Here is a 17,454-nt window from a genome sequence, read left to right as displayed (position 1 = left end):
AGAGCCAGGACGCTTCCTAGTGTTATACACAATTCCTAGTGTTATACACAGCTTGACGAGATCGGAACATGTCTGTGTATGTATGTATGTGTGTGTGTGTATGGATTTGTGCATTCAATTTTCTCGGAGATGACTGAACCGATTTCAGCTATCTTAGGCTCGTTTGAAAGCTAATATTGGATTATTGATCAAGTTCGAGATATAATCGCAAAAGTGACATATGCACTGTTTTTCGATCTGCTCAATTTTCTCGGAAATGGCTGAACCGATTTTCTCTATCTAAGGCTTGGTTGAAAGCTACTCACGCTTATTCTGAATAACGACGTATTGATTGTTCGATCGACTGTAGAATTCGTAGATTGAATCCTAGCTACCTTTGATTTTGCTAGCGTTATAAGGAATACAAATGAAAAACGATCGAAAAATCGATTTGACGTTATTCAGAATAAGGGTGACTATTAGGTCATTGAACAAATTCGATAGGCAAATGACCGGCACTTCCGGTTCCTTAGATGCACCAAATAATTGACGCAACCGACAAACTACACTCGCGTTAAAGCGCAGTTCTGTGAACTACTCGAATCAATATGGAAATTATTGGATCATCCTGACTATCTCTCTAAGGAATCTAAGGTGCTGAATATCGGTTCAAGCATTTCGGAGAATATGCATATTTTTTATATCTCAATGAACTAAGTCGAACTCGACTATGAAACTCGGCTGAGGTTTAAAAGTTGACTTTCACAGTGATGGCATAACCTATGAGAAAGACAAAGCGGGGCAAATTTCATTGATTTTCTGATTGAAAGTTCTATATACTTTTAATCTTTACATGAAAGTTTTGTAGACAGTTGTAATTTATCGAAAACCAGACTACATTGTTTTGCATCAATCATTTCTCTAACAGAAGTGTACACAACAATCACAAATTTAACTACCCCTCAGTAACTCGTAATGTCAAAATGAAATCACTCGAAAAATGCTTGAATCTGGCAACGCAGCCTGAAAAAACTGTTGTTTTTGGAATAACAGCTACCGTTACCGTAGTATCATTTATTTACCTTAATCTTTTCACAACAGTTGAAAGAGGAAATTAAATCTAAATATTTTTAAAAGCGAAGGTTGTTCCGCTACGGAGCAGCTCTACCATCTTTACAGAAAAACCATTCATTTGGGGATCGTTCGGTTTCTTTGCACCGATCTTCGAAGCCATACTGTAATATTTTTCAAAGAGGTTTGACATGGGTTTAGATTCGTATAAGGAACAAACGTATTAGGAAATATTCGTAGGAAATTATCTTCGCTAGCGGAATTGTGCATAATTTATTACATCAATCGATACCATACCGAATTTCGAAATCGAAGATAAAAAGGCATTTCTACACGAAAATATTAATCGACTTATTAATGCTTGCTCTGAATTAGTTTCTGGACGTGTTTAAACAGATACTGAATTAAGCTTGCAGCTTATTTCAACCAAGAATTGATCCACTGGTTTCCTGTTCCATGCCGTAAAAGGCCACTAAAACGGGAGCTCGCAAGTCAAAGTGTATTTCCGTTCCGATGACTGAATGACTGCAGGAGCCTAAAAAGGTAATCGTAAACGGAACATTTGTAGGCTCTGCCCTTGTGGAGCTCAAAACTCCGTGTCACAGTTAGATTGACTAAATGAAAGCATTGATAGAAAATATTTCTTATCTTTCTTAAACACAAAGAAAATAGCTTTTGGAAAGGTTCGTTGAGATGGCTACGTATTTCACTTAAGTATCCGAGTTTCAAATGCGAGATTATGTAACTATTGCATCTTCATCCTGCGATACAGGACCTTATACGATGGTTGATGTCGTTGAAAATTCGGATGCTGCAAATTGTCAGTCATTTACTATCTTGGACGAGTTGGTTAGAGCTGGTACTATGAATGAAAGATCCAGATTTATCACTGTCAACTAGTTGGATAAAGAATAGCATTCGTTCTTGGGCTGCCAGCTACTGGCGCGCTCAGACAACAGCATTTTTACCAGATATGTATCTAAAAAAGGTCAAAATGTCTGTTGCATTTTTCCAAGCATCATTGCAGGATTGACGCAACGACGTATTCGGGTTTTTGGTTCCTCATACATGGTTGAAATTGTTTATGGAGAGCTAAAATCAAAGGATATTCTATCTTTTCTCACCCAATGTGGTAAGGAGCTATAGTCAGAGGGGTTCATTGTTCCATCCTGAAGTGTATGAATCCTTTCTGTATTGACCTTAAAATGCTTTAGCAGATTGTTTGACATCTCTTATGGGGTACCGAAGTTACTTCTGTTCAATCACACTGCGAATCGTTCTGCATTCTACCGGGAATGCAGAATAGTGTCGTTTCTGTAAAATTTCTAAATTATTTCGGGGGTTGGAGATATTATTAAATGTGCATTTTGGCACCTGCAGATCATTCAGAATCCTTTCGTGGACTTTTTCCCTTCCATGTTTCTTTTATCCTTCCCTCCCCATCAGTACCGGTGGATGAGACAGCGAAACTAGGTTTTGCACGAACAAAAGGAGAGTGTGCATCAGCGAATACTTTTGCTGCTCGGGAATACCTAGAATCGGGAATATCGGATCATTCTATACGGAAAGTGGATAATTGCGATGGAATCTTTTTACTATTGTATGGTATCACAATCGCTACATGAACAATATTGGCGCATACTTATGTATATTGCATTATGACTCCAATATAATTGAACGTGCTTTCACCAAACTTGACACTGCTACTTCTTGCTTTTCAGAGGTTGTCATAAGAGTAGTTTTTTTTAAATGGAAAGGAGTGTCCTAGCATGCGAATATAGGATAAAATTAAGCAAATTTGGCAAAAAATCATCTAACAACTAGTGTTGCTCAGACAGATTTAAAACCATTAATATTTTCCTAATTAAAAAAAAACAATGGTTTGTTTTCTGAGAAGATTTCTGTCTCTATTTGTTCGGGTTCTCTTTTGATTGTTACGGAACCATTAATGTTATTTCTTGAAAGATTCCAATTTACATCGAAAGCTTGTGGTTATACCCTGAAAGTTTTGCGAAAAGTGAGGCGTCAAATATAAAATCAATTCATTGATTCTTGAGAGAAAAAGTAAACAATGTGAAACTGTCATTTGCAGTTAGGTCCTTTTGTCGTGGAAATATCGAATTGCTTAGTTCATGGGTTGACTGAGACTGAGGTCGCAATTTACGAAACAAGGGACCTGATCTACTCAGTAACATATGAAAACGAACATTATAAAAGGTCTCAAGTGCACAGTTTCTCTTTCGATTATTACAGTCCAATCAGCAATTCTTCCATGTAACATTTTTTTTGTATATTTATAAATTACAATTTCACTCATTATGCAAAAACATTTTACGCGAATATCGAACCGATCGATGTGAACCGTGGTATTTAAAATAAAACGCTTGCAAAAATCGTCTAAATAAATTCCCGAAAAACTTCCTAGTGCATTAACCAGTATTATAAAAACAAAGCGAATAACTTACTTGTAGTAGCTCCAGATAGCCGGCGGGTTGGAGATAACATCACCGCACTTAATGATAATACTATTTCCCGGGGAGATTTTCAGATGTTGCTGCTGGATCGGAGACAGAACGCGCCTCATCATCGTTGGAACCCGATCGGTTCGTCCACTGTGGACATCGCTTATGCTACTGCTGGTTCGCATCGGTCCGTAGCTGGCGTAGTTACCGTTACTGCTGCTAATACTGGAGTCCAGACTGATCGAAGCCAGGGTCAACCGGGCCGGTATGGACGCGATCGCCGAAGCACCGAACCATGCAACGCACTGATACTCGCCGATCGTTTTCACATTGACATACACGTGCAGCTTTGAGTTTCCTTCGACGGTAGTCACATTGTGACCCTGAGTGGAAAATTGGAACTGCATTTAAGTTTGTTTTTAATGCCACAAGAAACACTTACATTCTTATTCAAATAGACGTAATCGTCGCGGCTCCCTTGGCTCTCCTGGGCCCGAAACCGCCATTCCAGTCTTTCAGGTATCAAATTCAGTTCACACTCGAAGAGTACTTCATCGCCAGCCGGTGCCGTAGTCGATTCCGGCGATCGGATCATGTAAACTCCTAAACTTTTCGTATTGCTACTGCCGGTGGAACCGGAACCGGAACTACTGCTCGACGCCGAGTCCGTTGACGACGAGGAAGCTGCAGAATGATGCGAAGGATGCGGCAAAGCTAACACTAGCAGGGGACAACTTAACACTAGGGTGATGAGCAGAAGAGAGCACCGGTAGGCTGCTGCCAAGCGCAGATCTATCCGTCGTGGCAGTAAACAATGCCTTCGATCTGTTATCCTCTCTGTCGTATGCTGCCATAGACGGCTGACCGAAACTGGCCTGTGCGACATGCCGTTCTCGACTGTGGGCAGACTACTTACGCGGCTATCGACAGTGGCCAACATTCTGGAGCGATATCTGAAAGGATGAAGAAGAAAAAAAATCGATTAGATTAGGAATGCGCCAAGAAAAAAAAAACAATCGAATTCCGAATTCCGGTTTATCAAACGGAGAGTAGCGGGGACCGAATACGCGCAACGCGATTGATTTATACACGCAAATCTTCCCGTCGCCACTTGACTTGCCGCGGACTGACAAAGGCACGCTGTCATCAGGGATCCGTTGTAGATCATGCATGATCTCTACCCTACAGTGGCTTCGGGTTGGAAGGAAAGGGTGGAACATGTCATCTATTAATAAGTCCGTGGCGTGCCGCATTGTAATGCGAAACAAAAAAAAGACATGCGATATTGAATTCTCTGTTGTTTGTTCTCTCGTACCCTGACAAGTATCTGGATTTTCTTCTCCAATTGATCTTTCAAATGAGAATTGGCAACCTCTGCAAAACGGCCGGTTGCAGGTTTCTTTCAGGAAATGGGCATTTATTTTATAGAGTTTGAAAATATGTTTCACAACATCTTTAGGGTAGTTCAATTGGCAGAGCAGTTCCGTGAAATACAAAAAAAAAACTTTGAAACCGAGGACCGATCAGTCGAGTGTCGACTCAGTTCGACGAGATCACATTCAATTTGTACACTAAATTTTCTCGGAGATGGTTGAATCGATTTCCTCAGACTTGTTCTTCAAATAAAATGTGTCATGCTTACAAACAAAACATTTAATTTTACACACATACAACTTCAAGTTCCAGATTCACAGGCTACGACTGTAATTGGCACTGGACTAGCAAGTGCGACTGTATGAATTTATATGCACCATTTACCATTTGCCAAGCAGATATGTACTTTTGTGGTTCAGTCGATTAACTGACTTGCTTTGTGATTTAATGTTTCTCGGTTCAAGTCACGCAGTTGCTATCGATCTTTTGTTTTTTTTTAATTTGATTTCAAGTCATGTATTTTTCAAATCACACAATTTTACACGTTTTTGAATATAAATTTGCGTGAAATACGATGCTCCATTTATGTGCATTTTATAAAATGTAATGAAATATAACATAATGTTTTTACGTGCGATTCCTTCGCTACTAATGTGACATTTCTTTAGCCAATATTGTGCAATTAATCCCACTTTCCTGTTTATTCTGTTTATTCGTAAAACTCGATTTGAAGCTGCTTCCCCATCAAAAGTTCTACATCGAGACAAGTCGTGGGGATGTTGCGGGAAGGTTGAAATTCATGTTTGCTAACAAGTTCGCGTATAAGGCCTCGATTTGACAAGCGATTTGTAGTTGTGGCTAGAAAACGGAATCATTCGTCACATCCTCGACTGCGACATAGAAAAATACCGGAAAGGGCGTGTATCATCTGCAAGCATTGAGGCAAACTCGTCTTTCGGCGCGATTTGGCTATGCTGTCAACAATTTTGATCGATTTGTAACCCAAATTCAGAATTTCGGCCAATCGAACAATACTTTGGCAGTGACTTTGACTATGCGGCGGGGTAGTTCAGGACATCCAGAAAAGGCGGACAAAACGTAGCTTTGTTACTTTGAATTTACAACGAGTTTTCTAGTTCCAAGCAACCGTTATTGGACTTTTCAAACTTAAAGAGTATCCTCCTTTGGTACGTGTGGGAACCCGTTCCAGAATGCAAATTGATTACGCCTGTGCGAAACACGCGCCGGTTGTTGTTCGTGTTGTATTACTGCTTGATCTTATATGACACATTGCGCTCTATTTCTACCATTAATCTGTCTATTCTACTTTCTATCAGTTTTCTGCAAGTTTCAGTAAATATTTTTTTTTGTTATTTATGTTTTTCCGTTGTTTCACTGCTCTATTGTAAAATTGTTTTAGTGTGCATCGCGTTGTTGTTTTTTTTTTCAGTTTTCTCGTTCTTTTGTTTTCCGTTTTTTGTAGTTTTGCTGGTTTTATGCTTTTCAGTTTTTCATTTTTGCTGTTTTTCTGCTTTTCTGGTTTTCAGCTTTTTACCTTTGCTGTACTTGCCTTTCTCATATAGAAAGGTTATGCAATCACTGTGAAAACTGACTTTTGAACCGAGGCCCGGAGGGCCGAGTGTCCATATACCATTCCACTCAGTTCGTCGAGTACGCAAAATGTCTGTGTGTGTGTGTGTGTGTGTGTGTGTGTGTGTGTGTGTGTGTGTGTGTGTGTGTGTGTGTGTGTGTGTGTGTGTGTGTGTGTGTGTGTGTGTGTGTGTGTGTGTGTGTGTGTGTATGTGCGTGTATGTGCGTAGGTGTGTATGTAACGTTTTTTTGCACTAACTTTTCTCAGAGATGGCTGAACCGATTTTCACAAACTTAGATTCAAATGAAAGGTCTTGTGGTCCCATACAAAATTCCTGAATATTATTTGGATCCGACTACCGGTTCCGAAATTATGGGGTAAAATGTGCAAAAAATTGTGAAAATAAGTGCACTAACTTTTCTCAGAGATGGCTGAACCGATTTTCACAAACTTAGGTTCAAATGAAAGGTCTTGTGGTCCAATACAAAATTCCTGAATATTATTTGGATCCGACTTATGGTTCGGGAGATATGGGGTAAAATGTGCAAAAAAAAAAAGAAAATATGTGTTCTAACTTTTCTCATAGATGGCGCGACCGATTTTCACAAACTAAGATTCAAATGAGAGGTCCTGTGGTCCCATGCGTAATTCCTTAATTTCATGCGGATCCGACTTCCGGATCCGGAAATATAGGGTAAAGTGTGTTAAAATTTGTATACCATCACTGAAAATGGGGAAAAACCTTTAAAAATTCTAAATCGACCTTAAATGTTTTCCAATTGATAGTTTTTATCAGTAGACGGTCAAACAAACCGATTTCTTTCAAGAATCGCAGAGAATTATTTTGAAGAATACCACAGTATTATATATGATAGTATGATTGATATGAGAAAGGCATCATTACACCACTAGGTGGATTAAAACAGGTTTTTCTGCTTTTTTTGGTTGGATCTTTTCTTCTACTGTTTTACTGATTTACTGTTATACTATTTTACTGTTTCACAGGTTTTCTGTAAGACCAGTCTAGTTTTCCAGCATTTCAGTTTCCCAATATTCGAACTCTCTAGTTTCCAGAGTTCTAATTTGCTAGTTTTAGTAGTTATTTAGTTTCTGATTTAACGGTCGAAAATCGGTTCACCTTTTTCTCTGTTTTCTTTATTTCTGGATGTCTTGTTCTCTAGTTTTCTTGTAGTTTAGTAGTTTTGCAGTTATTTAGTTTTGTAGTTCCGTGGTTTTATTGTTCTGTAGTGTACTTGATTTCATGATTTCGTATTTTCTTGTTTACTAGACTAGTTCACTTGTTTATTGTTTTACTTGTTTATTTGTTTACTTCTTTACATGTTTACTTGTTTCACGATTTTTTGTATCATGTTTTCTTGTTTTATTGTATACTTGTTTTCTTATTTATTTGGTTTCATGTTTTCTTGTTTTTAGTTTTCTGATTTTCTTGTTTTTATTTTATGTTTTCTTGTCTAATTGTTTTCTTGACTTCTTGTTTTTTTGTTTCTAGTTTTAAAATTCTTGTTTATGGTTTTAATTTTCCGTCAAGCGTTTTCTAATTATAGGTTAACAATTTTCACACATTGATTCATTTTTCGTGTTCCTTGTTTTCTTGTTCTTTTATTTTTTGTTTTTTTTTTGTACTTATTTCATGTTTCCTTGTTTTCTAGTTCTCTTGTTGTCCTGTTTTCTAGTTTTCTTGTTTACTTGGTTTCTTATTTTCGTGTTTTCTTTTTTTTTGTTTCCGGTTTGTTTGTTTTCTTGTTTTTTTTCTTGTGTTCTGGATTTTTTCTTTTCAAGTTTTCAAGTTCTCTTGTTTTCTTGTTTGTTTTCGTTTTCTGGTTTGTTGTTTTCTTGTTTACTCGTTTACTTGTTAATTTGTTAACTTGTAAATTTGTGAACTTGTGAAATTGTGAACTTGTGAACTTGTGAACTTGTGATTTTGTGAACTTGTCAACTTGTTAACTTGTTAACTTAACTTGTTAATTTGTTAGCCTAAAAACTTGTTAACTTAACTTGTTAATTTGTTTTTTTTTTGTTTTTGTTTTTAGATTTCTGTTTACGGTTTTAAAATTCTGTTTAGCGTTTTCTTTATATAGGTTAGCACTTGTCACACATTGTTTTCTTGTTTTTTCATTTCTTGTTGCTTGTTTTCTTGTTTCTTGTTTTCTTGTTTTTGTTTGCTTGTTTTTTTTTGTTTTCTTGTTTCTTATTTTTTCTGATTTACTTGTTTCCTTGTATTTTTTTAAATTTCTTGTCTATTTGTTTTCTTGACTACTTGCTAGCTTGTTTTGTTTTTTTTTTCTTGTTCATGTTTTTAAATTTCTGTTTATGATTATAATTTTTTGTTTAAAAAAAGCAAGGTCTTGGCATTACATTCCTTCCGTGCAATTTGGCCTTTTTGTTTCAACAGACTTCGCAGCCGATTCTTACTGTACAGAATCATTGCATGGCTAGTACTATGGATCCTACTGACAACTAAGAATCCTTCCAGGTCGGGGCTCGAACATACGACAGCTGGCTTGTAAGACCAGCGTCCTATGCATTGAACTAATTTTTTGTTTAGCGTTTTCTAATTATAGGTTAACCATTTTAACCCGGCGAACGACCAAGATTAGGTTAAAGCCGGATATAAATAAATGATATAAAACAACGATTTTCACACATTGTTTCATTTCTTGTTTTCTTGATTTTTTGTTTTTTTTTGTATTCTCGTTGTTTGTTTCTGGATTTCTGATTTTCAAGTTTACAAGTTCTCTTGTTTTTTTGTTTTCCTGTTTTCTAGTTTTCTTGTTTTTATTATTTTCATGTTTTCTTGTTTTCTATTTTTTCTTGTTTCCTTATGTTTATGTTTTCTAATTTCCTTGTTTTCTTGTTTCTTGTTCCTTTTTTTTCCATAAATACGTTTATTTCTTAAGGCAGTTTACATAAGTTTTTCTTCGCCGTAGCATCACTTTTACATAAAATTCTTATCCTAATTTAATTCTAACATAGTCACAACGATTTGAATTTATTAAAACATATTCCTCTTATTACTTAAACATCATCTTAGGTAACTCGTCATTAATTATGAAATCTACTCGGAAATATTATTTAAACCAAACGATTAACTGCTATAAATTATAAAATAAGCTGATATTTTCAGACATTTTGTTGTTAGTTTCAAAAACTGTTTCGAGTTTGTTTGTATCATTACATAATTTTTATTCTAATTTAGCTATTGGTTGAACTCATGGACGCAACTGGAATCAGAACTAAGTCTTAAAAGGGGTCTTTATTAAATTGAAACTCCAATTTTCTTTATGAAATGATAAATAAGTTTCATGTATGAAAGGTCACGACAAGCAAGAATGTCTCGAACTGGGACATTGGATAGTCTACCTTGGGTACTCAAAGAATTTATTAGTTGAGATCTGACATCACGATACTCCACGCATGTCCAAACGACATGATCAATATCCCGATAACCTTCTCCGCAAGCACAATGATTAGTTTCGGAGAGCCCAATTCGAAGGAGATGTGCATCTAACGTGTAGTGATTGGACATGAGTCTGGACATCACACGAATGAAATCCCTACTCACATCCAGTCCCCTGAACCATGCCTTTGTCGATATTTTCGGAATAATTGAGTGCATCCACCGACCCAGATCATCTTTATCCCAAGAAGCTTGCCAGCTGGCAAGTGATCTTTGGCGAGACGAGCTATAGAATTCGTTAAAAGCAATCGGTCTCTCATAAATTTCACCCTCAATAGCACCACGTTTGGCTAAAATATCGGCTTTTTCATTGCCAGGAATGGAGCAATGAGCCGGGACCCAGACTATAGCGATTAGATAATTATTGTTCAATATGTCGTTCAGGCACTGTTTTATTTTGCCCAGGAAAAACGGTTCAGTCTTGCCAGTCATGTTTGAGCGAATGGCTTCAATTGCACTCAGACTATCTGTGAAGAGGAAATAATGGTTTGGAGATAATGTGACGATTACACTCAAACTATAATGAACTGCTGCTAGCTCTGCTATATAAACAGATGCAGGTTCTTGAAGCCTAAATGAGGCCGAAACATTATTGTTGAACATACCAAACCCTGTCGCTTCTTCAATTCGCGATCCATCCGTGTAAAACATTTTCTCAGAGTCAATATGCCTGAACTTACTTGAAAATATTTTTGGGATTTCCGCCGAGCGTAGATGATCCGGGATTCCACGCACTTCGCGCTGCATGGATGTATCGAAAAATAAAGTTGAGTCAGGGGCACTTAGGATGCTGACACGGATAGGAATATATCTTGATGGGTTGATTTCCTGTGACATGTGATTAAAATATACTGTCATGAATTTTGTTTGAGATCGAAGCTCGACTAGTCGTTCGAAATTATTAATTACCATGGGATTAAGCACCTCACATCTTATTAGCAGGCGTGATGAAAGCTCCCAAAATCGATCTTTTAATGGAAGAACTCCCGCCAGAACTTCAAGACTAATTGTATGTGTCGAATGCATGCAGCCTAAGGCAATTCGCAAACAACGGTACTGAATTCGCTCAAGTTTGATAATATGAGAGTTTGCAGCGGAACGAAAACAAACGCATCCATATTCCATCACTGAAAGTATCGTTGTTTGATACAATTTTATTAGATCTTCCGGATGAGCACCCCACCAAGATCCTGTTATTGTTCGAAGAAAATTCACTCTTTGTTGGCATTTCGTTATCAGATACCTAATGTGTCCTCCCCACGTGCATTTGGAATCGAACCACACCCCGAGGTATTTAAAAGTTAAAACCTGTTGGATCATTCTTCCCATCATATGGAGCTGAAGCTTCGCGGGATCATGCTTTCTTGAAAAGACGACTAACTCTGTTTTCTCCGCAGAGAATTCGATACCAAGATGAACAGCCCAAACGGACAAGTTATCTAAGGTATCTTGCAATGGTTTATGCAGATCAATAGATTTGGGTCCAGTAACTGAAACCACGCCATCATCTGCCAATTGTCTTAGTGTACATGGGATTACAAGACAGCTGTCAATGTCATTCACGTAAAAATAATAGAGAAGCGGACTGAGGCATGAGCCTTGCGGGAGACCCATGTAGCTAATTCTGAATGTTGCCAAATCGCCATGTGAAAAATGCATGCGTTTCTCTGACAAAAGGTTGTGCAAATAATTATTTATAACCGCTGGGAGTCCATGTTGGTGGAGCTTGTCTGAAAGAACATCAATGGGAACTGAATCAAATGTTCCTTTAATGTCTAAAAATACAGATGCCATTTGTTGCTTTTGAGCGAAGGCAATTTGGATGTCAGACGAAAGTAATGCAAGGCAATCATTCGTCCCTTTATTTCTACGGAAGCCAAATTGAGTATCTGACAACAAACCGTTCGTCTCGACCCAAGTGTCGAGACGTCGAAGAATAATTTTTTCGAACAATTTTCTGATGCAGGACAACATCGCAATGGGTCTATATGAGTTGTGATTGGAAGCTGGTTTCCCCGGCTTTTGAATGGCGATAACTTTCACTTGTCTCCAGTCAGGTGGAACAATATTTTGCTCAAGAAACTTGTTGAACAATTCCAACAAACGTCTTTTTGCGAGGTCGGGCAGATTCTTCACCAAGTTGAATTTAATTCTGTCCAACCCAGGAGCGTTATTGTTACAAGACAAGAGTGCTATAGAAAATTCCATCATTGAAAATGGGTTATTAATAAAACTATTATTTGGAGGAGATTCCCGTATAATGCTCTGCGTAGGAACAGAATCTGGGCAAACTTTCCTAGTAAAGTCAAATATCCATCGGTTCGAGTATTCATCACTCTCATTGCCCACGTTACGATTCCTCATTCGTCTGGCCGTGTTCCAAAGAGTGCTCATTGAGGTTTCTCTTGACAAACCTTCGACAAAATGTCTCCAATAGCTACATTTTTTGGCTCGACGTATGCTCTTGTACTTGGTTTCTAACACCATAAGTTTTTCAAAATTGTGAGGAGTTCCTCCTCCCCGTTTTAGAAACGTCTTGCAAGCATTTTGTTTTGCGAGTTTAGCCTCTGAGCACTCTTTGTCCCACCAGGAGTTGGGAGGCCTTCTGTTAGTCGTTGGCCCAGGAAAGCGTTTAGTTTGGGATTGTTCTGCGGCCTCCAGAATCGAACAAACGAGGAAGTCATATTCTTCAAGTGGAGGGAGCTCTTCCATTGAATTCAAAATACTAGAGATACTACTTTGGTATTTAATCCAGTCGATATTTTTTGTCAAATCATATGGAATACTAGCTGAAGTAGCAATGCTATTGCTATTGCTAATTGAGATGATGATTGGTAATTGATCGCTACCGTGTAAATCATGCAATATTTTCCAGGTGCAATCTAGTCGAATTGATGTTGAGCAAAGAGATAGATCTAATGCACTTGGGCATTTCTTGTTTCTTGTTTCTTATCTCCTTGTTTTCTTGTTTCTTGTTTCTTGTTTCTTGTTTCTTGTTTCTTGTTTCTTGTTTCTTGTTTCTTGTTTCTTGTTTCTTGTTTCTTGTTTCTTGTTTCTTGTTTCTTGTTTCTTGTTTCTTGTTTCTTGTTTCTTGTTTCTTGTTTCTTGTTTCTTGTTTCTTGTTTCTTGTTTCTTGTTTCTTGTTTCTTGTTTCTTGTTTCTTGTTTCTTGTTTCTTGTTTCTTGTTTCTTGTTTCTTGTTTCTTGTTTCTTGTTTCTTGTTTCTTGTTTCTTGTTTCTTGTTTCTTGTTTCTTGTTTCTTGTTTCTTGTTTCTTGTTTCTTGTTTCTTGTTTCTTGTTTCTTGTTTCTTGTTTCTTGTTTCTTGTTTCTTGTTTCTTGTTTCTTGTTTCTTGTTTCTTGTTTCTTGTTTCTTGTTTCTTGTTTCTTGTTTCTTGTTTCTTGTTTCTTGTTTCTTGTTTCTTGTTTCTTGTTTCTTGTTTCTTGTTTCTTGTTTCTTGTTTCTTGTTTCTTGTTTCTTGTTTCTTGTTTCTTGTTTCTTGTTTCTTGTTTCTTGTTTCTTGTTTCTTGTTTCTTGTTTCTTGTTTCTTGTTTCTTGTTTCTTGTTTCTTGTTTCTTGTTTCTTGTTTCTTGTTTCTTGTTTCTTGTTTCTTGTTTCTTGTTTCTTGTTTCTTGTTTCTTGTTTCTTGTTTCTTGTTTCTTGTTTCTTGTTTCTTGTTTCTTGTTTCTTGTTTCTTGTTTCTTGTTTCTTGTTTCTTGTTTCTTGTTTCTTCTTGTTTTTTGTTTCTTGTTTTTTTTGTGTTTTCAGTTTATGTTTGTCGTCAGTTTTCTGTTTTTAAAATTTTGTTTACGGTTTTAATTTTCAGTATAGCGTTTAATTTTTGGTTCTGTTATCTACGCCATCATATATAATCACACTTCTAGCCCAAACGTTTCCGCTGAACTTGTAGTTTTGATCACAAGAAACAATATGTTTTCGTTCCTTATTTAAAATTCAACCGCAACCCTAATTATAACAAAATGGTAGGAGTACTCATAAACAAGCCACAACAGACAGGTCGAGAAAAATGTTTCCTCCTCGAGAAACCATTGGTAAATCAAAACTCTATGTTCTCTCGTCAGGAGTGCAGAAAGGAGTAGTGGAGATCACTCAAACGAAGCATCAGCATCAAAATGTGATGAAAAAAAATGAAACAAAACACAGAAGGAACACTCCTTGGAAACGGACTTCACCAGTCAGGTTGGATGATAAAACTTAAATTACAATATTTATTTATGCAAATTGGTTGCTTGAAAACACCAATGTGTCTTCCCCATGGTTTTCTATCTATCTATACGTACCTTCGCTGATTTCGGTTGGATCTGTCATCCAATGAAACAGCAAGGTGCTCTGGCTATAAACATTTACACAAAAATCAACCTGCTCTGTGCACGGGGGGGGCGATAAAAACTGGAGTTCTCGCACGCCTTCTGCGATAGGGATATTGTCAATTTCGCGAAACGACTGCGCGGTTTGCCAGCGAAAGGCGCAAATTCCAACGTGCTTAATCAGCACACGCATCTTCGGAAACGGCTATTTAGTAGTAGTAGTAGTTGTTGTTGTTGTTGTACTAGAACTGTGGTAGGGTTTAGGTATCGCAGACGGGGGTCAAAGCAACGGAGACGATCGATAGTGGCGAGGAACAGCAATGAATAAAGCTTCTACCGATCGTAAAATCTGTGGCGAAATGAGGCTACCTTTCTCGTAGATATCTCGGACATCATCAGAGGCGGAGAGTTGTGATTGGTTTATGGCAAACTATGGCAGCGAGCCCGAAGCGAAACGAAATATGCGCTGTATTTGCATAATTGAATGGCATGTCAAAATCGCGAAGAGGTCGGACCTACGTTCGACTGTGTCATCCTGTTGCTGTCCGCCTGCTCTGACATGGCCGGGAGAATGCGCAGCAGCAGATTCGATCCGCGATGGACATTTCGGGCGATAAAATCAGCATTTTTGAGTCTGGATTGTGCCATTAGTGCAGCAGGAAATCAGAAATAAATGTCAACGGTTTTGAGTTTGAGTCTTGAAGTTCTGATTACTGACATTACTTATGTTTTGGGTTTTAGAATCTTACGCCAGTTTGCCTGTCGATCGACATATTTTTATTCGCAGCTGCGCACGAAAGGCGAAAAGCCTACACTTTGCTGTAACTAGCATTTAATTTATTGTTTCAGTGCTGTAAATAATTAACAAACAACGGAAATTGGTGGTGGTTTCTGCATAATTCTTTAATGACTGTAATTCTCGCCGAAGGCTGCTTTCAACAAACAACCGAAGAAAAGCCCGATTCGATCAGAGTGAAACTTTTGTGCAATTTTATTTTGGCACATGTAATCGATCAGTCCAAGTAGGCTGAAAACAGAAAAAACCAGTCCACTTATTGTCAGTATTATTGTTATTGCTTTATCAGGAGCTAATGAATGGAACGAACTTGATACATCTGTCGAAAACCGTAAGTAGACACTGCTGTCGGAAGAAGAAAAAAAAACAAAGAGCTGTTCGAAAACCGTATTAATTACGATCGAAATCCTGCCGCATCCACCTGATCCTTCTCGTTGGAAGGGCTTCCACGCTTCTTGGAAGGGTAAATTTTCATAATTTTAAATTTTATGGTTTCTAAATATGTGGTAAAGAAACGAAAAAAAGATAATGCAGTTTTCCATTGTTCGACTTGTAAGGTTGAAGTTAATTGAAGTCGAATGCACAGAAACAAAAAAAAACGCTGCTCGCTGTCGTGACTTAACACCCATAAGAGACCAATCTGAGGAGTCTGCAGTTATTATACGACTTATATGCGCAATCATCGACCCACGAAACTCTTGGCTTGCTTTGAGTATCATCAGCTGCTTTTTCCACCACCATCCCTGCGGGGCCCAACGCTGCCTTGATAATCATTTATCTTGTTGCCGCTCGGACGTTTTTCTCTCTCTCTCTCGATCTTTCCGCTCCCGGCTGGTGAAAAAGTGTGCGGTGATCTCGAAGATCAATTGCCCTGTTTTACTCGAAATACTGCGATGGCAGATCGGATCGACCGACTTCTTTGCTTTGCGAATGCTGGTGCAAACGATAAACCTTCACTCGTGAAATCTGCAACATTAAAGGAGGAAAAAAGAAGGTTCTCGCAAAACTTGTTTACCCGCAAAGTTTTTGGCATATTCGAATCCCATGAAATTTTGTAATAAATGAAGTACAACTAATGAGTTATGTTTATTGCTAGTCATTGTACTTCGGCTCCGTTCCAGCATCGAATGATCGAACCTTTCACTTGTGTTGTTGTTTAACATTTTTGCATTATTATTTTTGGATTTCTTTACAGTTGAATGTGCGTTCGTAAATTATAATAGAAGGATTCAATCAATTTAAAAATTTTACCCGTCATCTGAATCCGATTTTCTAGTTTGTGAAAAAAAATTACAAAACACATGGTTTTGTGCAATTAGCATTGATTTTTTCCTGAAAATAAAAATGCCGATTGTGATTTTTCATTGTAAATTTTTTTATTAAGATGGAACAAATGATGGAACAATTTTTACCAATTTAATGTCTCAATTTTTATTACATTATCCCTCTTACAAATCTAGCAATGAAAAGCCTTCAGATAATATTTTACGATATTTGAACCTTTGCAAAAATTGTGGAAGTGCAATTTATTCAAACTGTGTAAATATTTGTACTATTATATCGGAGTAAAATTCTCAGTGGCAGTGGCTCAAAATGTTCAGTGCAAAATTCGGACAAAGAATGTTTGAAGGTAAAGAAAAACAAATAAATACTTAGCCCTAGACACATATGAAGTAATTAGGGTATTTACATTTTATTAAATAAAGACATCAATGCCGATGTACTACATCCCGATGCACTGCTTGACCTCTTGTTTCCACAGACTTCACAGTTGATTCGTAAATTCACATAACAATTTCTAGGATGGTTCTACAATTTTGTGTGTTAACTTTCAGGCAAATTTATGTACTGAATTTGCTGCAAAAAAACTTGTATAAAAAGGCTGATTTAAAAATTGGTTATTTCGGATGAACGTCCATAATAAGGATGACTATAAAAAACCACATGAAAACTAACCAAAAATTGTCTAAAAAACTGTTACATTATAAGGTCCGAAAGAAAAACTAGTTTGAAAAAAACACTGATCCAAAACAACCCTGGTCTAAAAACATTTGTTAAAAAACTGATCCAAATTTACGAGTACAAATTAACTGGTCCGAAAAAAAACTGGTACAAAAAAAACGAGTTTAAAAATAACTTGTCCAAAACTACTTCTATGCATGTAAACTCGTGAGCTATCTTGTATGCATACTTTTATACACACTTGTATAGAAGGGCTGGTCTAAAAATTTGTCATACGCCGGATAATTAGGTTGAAATATATAAAAACCTTATCCGAAAGCAAACTGTTTAAAAAAATCTGGAACAAAAAATATGGTCTACAAATTAGTCCCAAAAAACTGATCTGAAAAAAAACGAATTAAAAAATTTTCAAAAA

At 37.2% G+C, this 17,454-nt stretch overlaps 1 protein-coding gene across 5 annotated transcripts in view; it reads right to left on the bottom strand.

The window, feature by feature from the left end:
• Window positions 1-17,454, bottom strand: part of LOC131432668 (interference hedgehog-like) — a 212,677-nt gene that overhangs the window by 16,691 nt on the left and 178,532 nt on the right. For all 5 annotated transcript variants that reach the window (XM_058599071.1, XM_058599073.1, XM_058599072.1 and 2 more), the window contains 2 exons: window positions 3,955-4,465; window positions 3,516-3,895 (listed from right to left, as the gene is read on the bottom strand). In XM_058599071.1, the coding sequence (XP_058455054.1) occupies window positions 3,516-3,895; window positions 3,955-4,452 (878 nt within the window). In that variant the 5' untranslated portion in view covers window positions 4,453-4,465. The remainder of the gene's footprint in view (window positions 1-3,515; window positions 3,896-3,954; window positions 4,466-17,454) is intronic.

Source organism: Malaya genurostris, chromosome 2 (genome assembly GCF_030247185.1).
Source record: "Malaya genurostris strain Urasoe2022 chromosome 2, Malgen_1.1, whole genome shotgun sequence".
In the NCBI taxonomy this organism is placed as follows: Eukaryota; Metazoa; Arthropoda; class Insecta; order Diptera; family Culicidae; genus Malaya; species Malaya genurostris.
The sequence above is the reverse complement of the archived record's forward strand: the minus strand, read 5'-3'. Positions and strand labels throughout refer to the sequence as shown.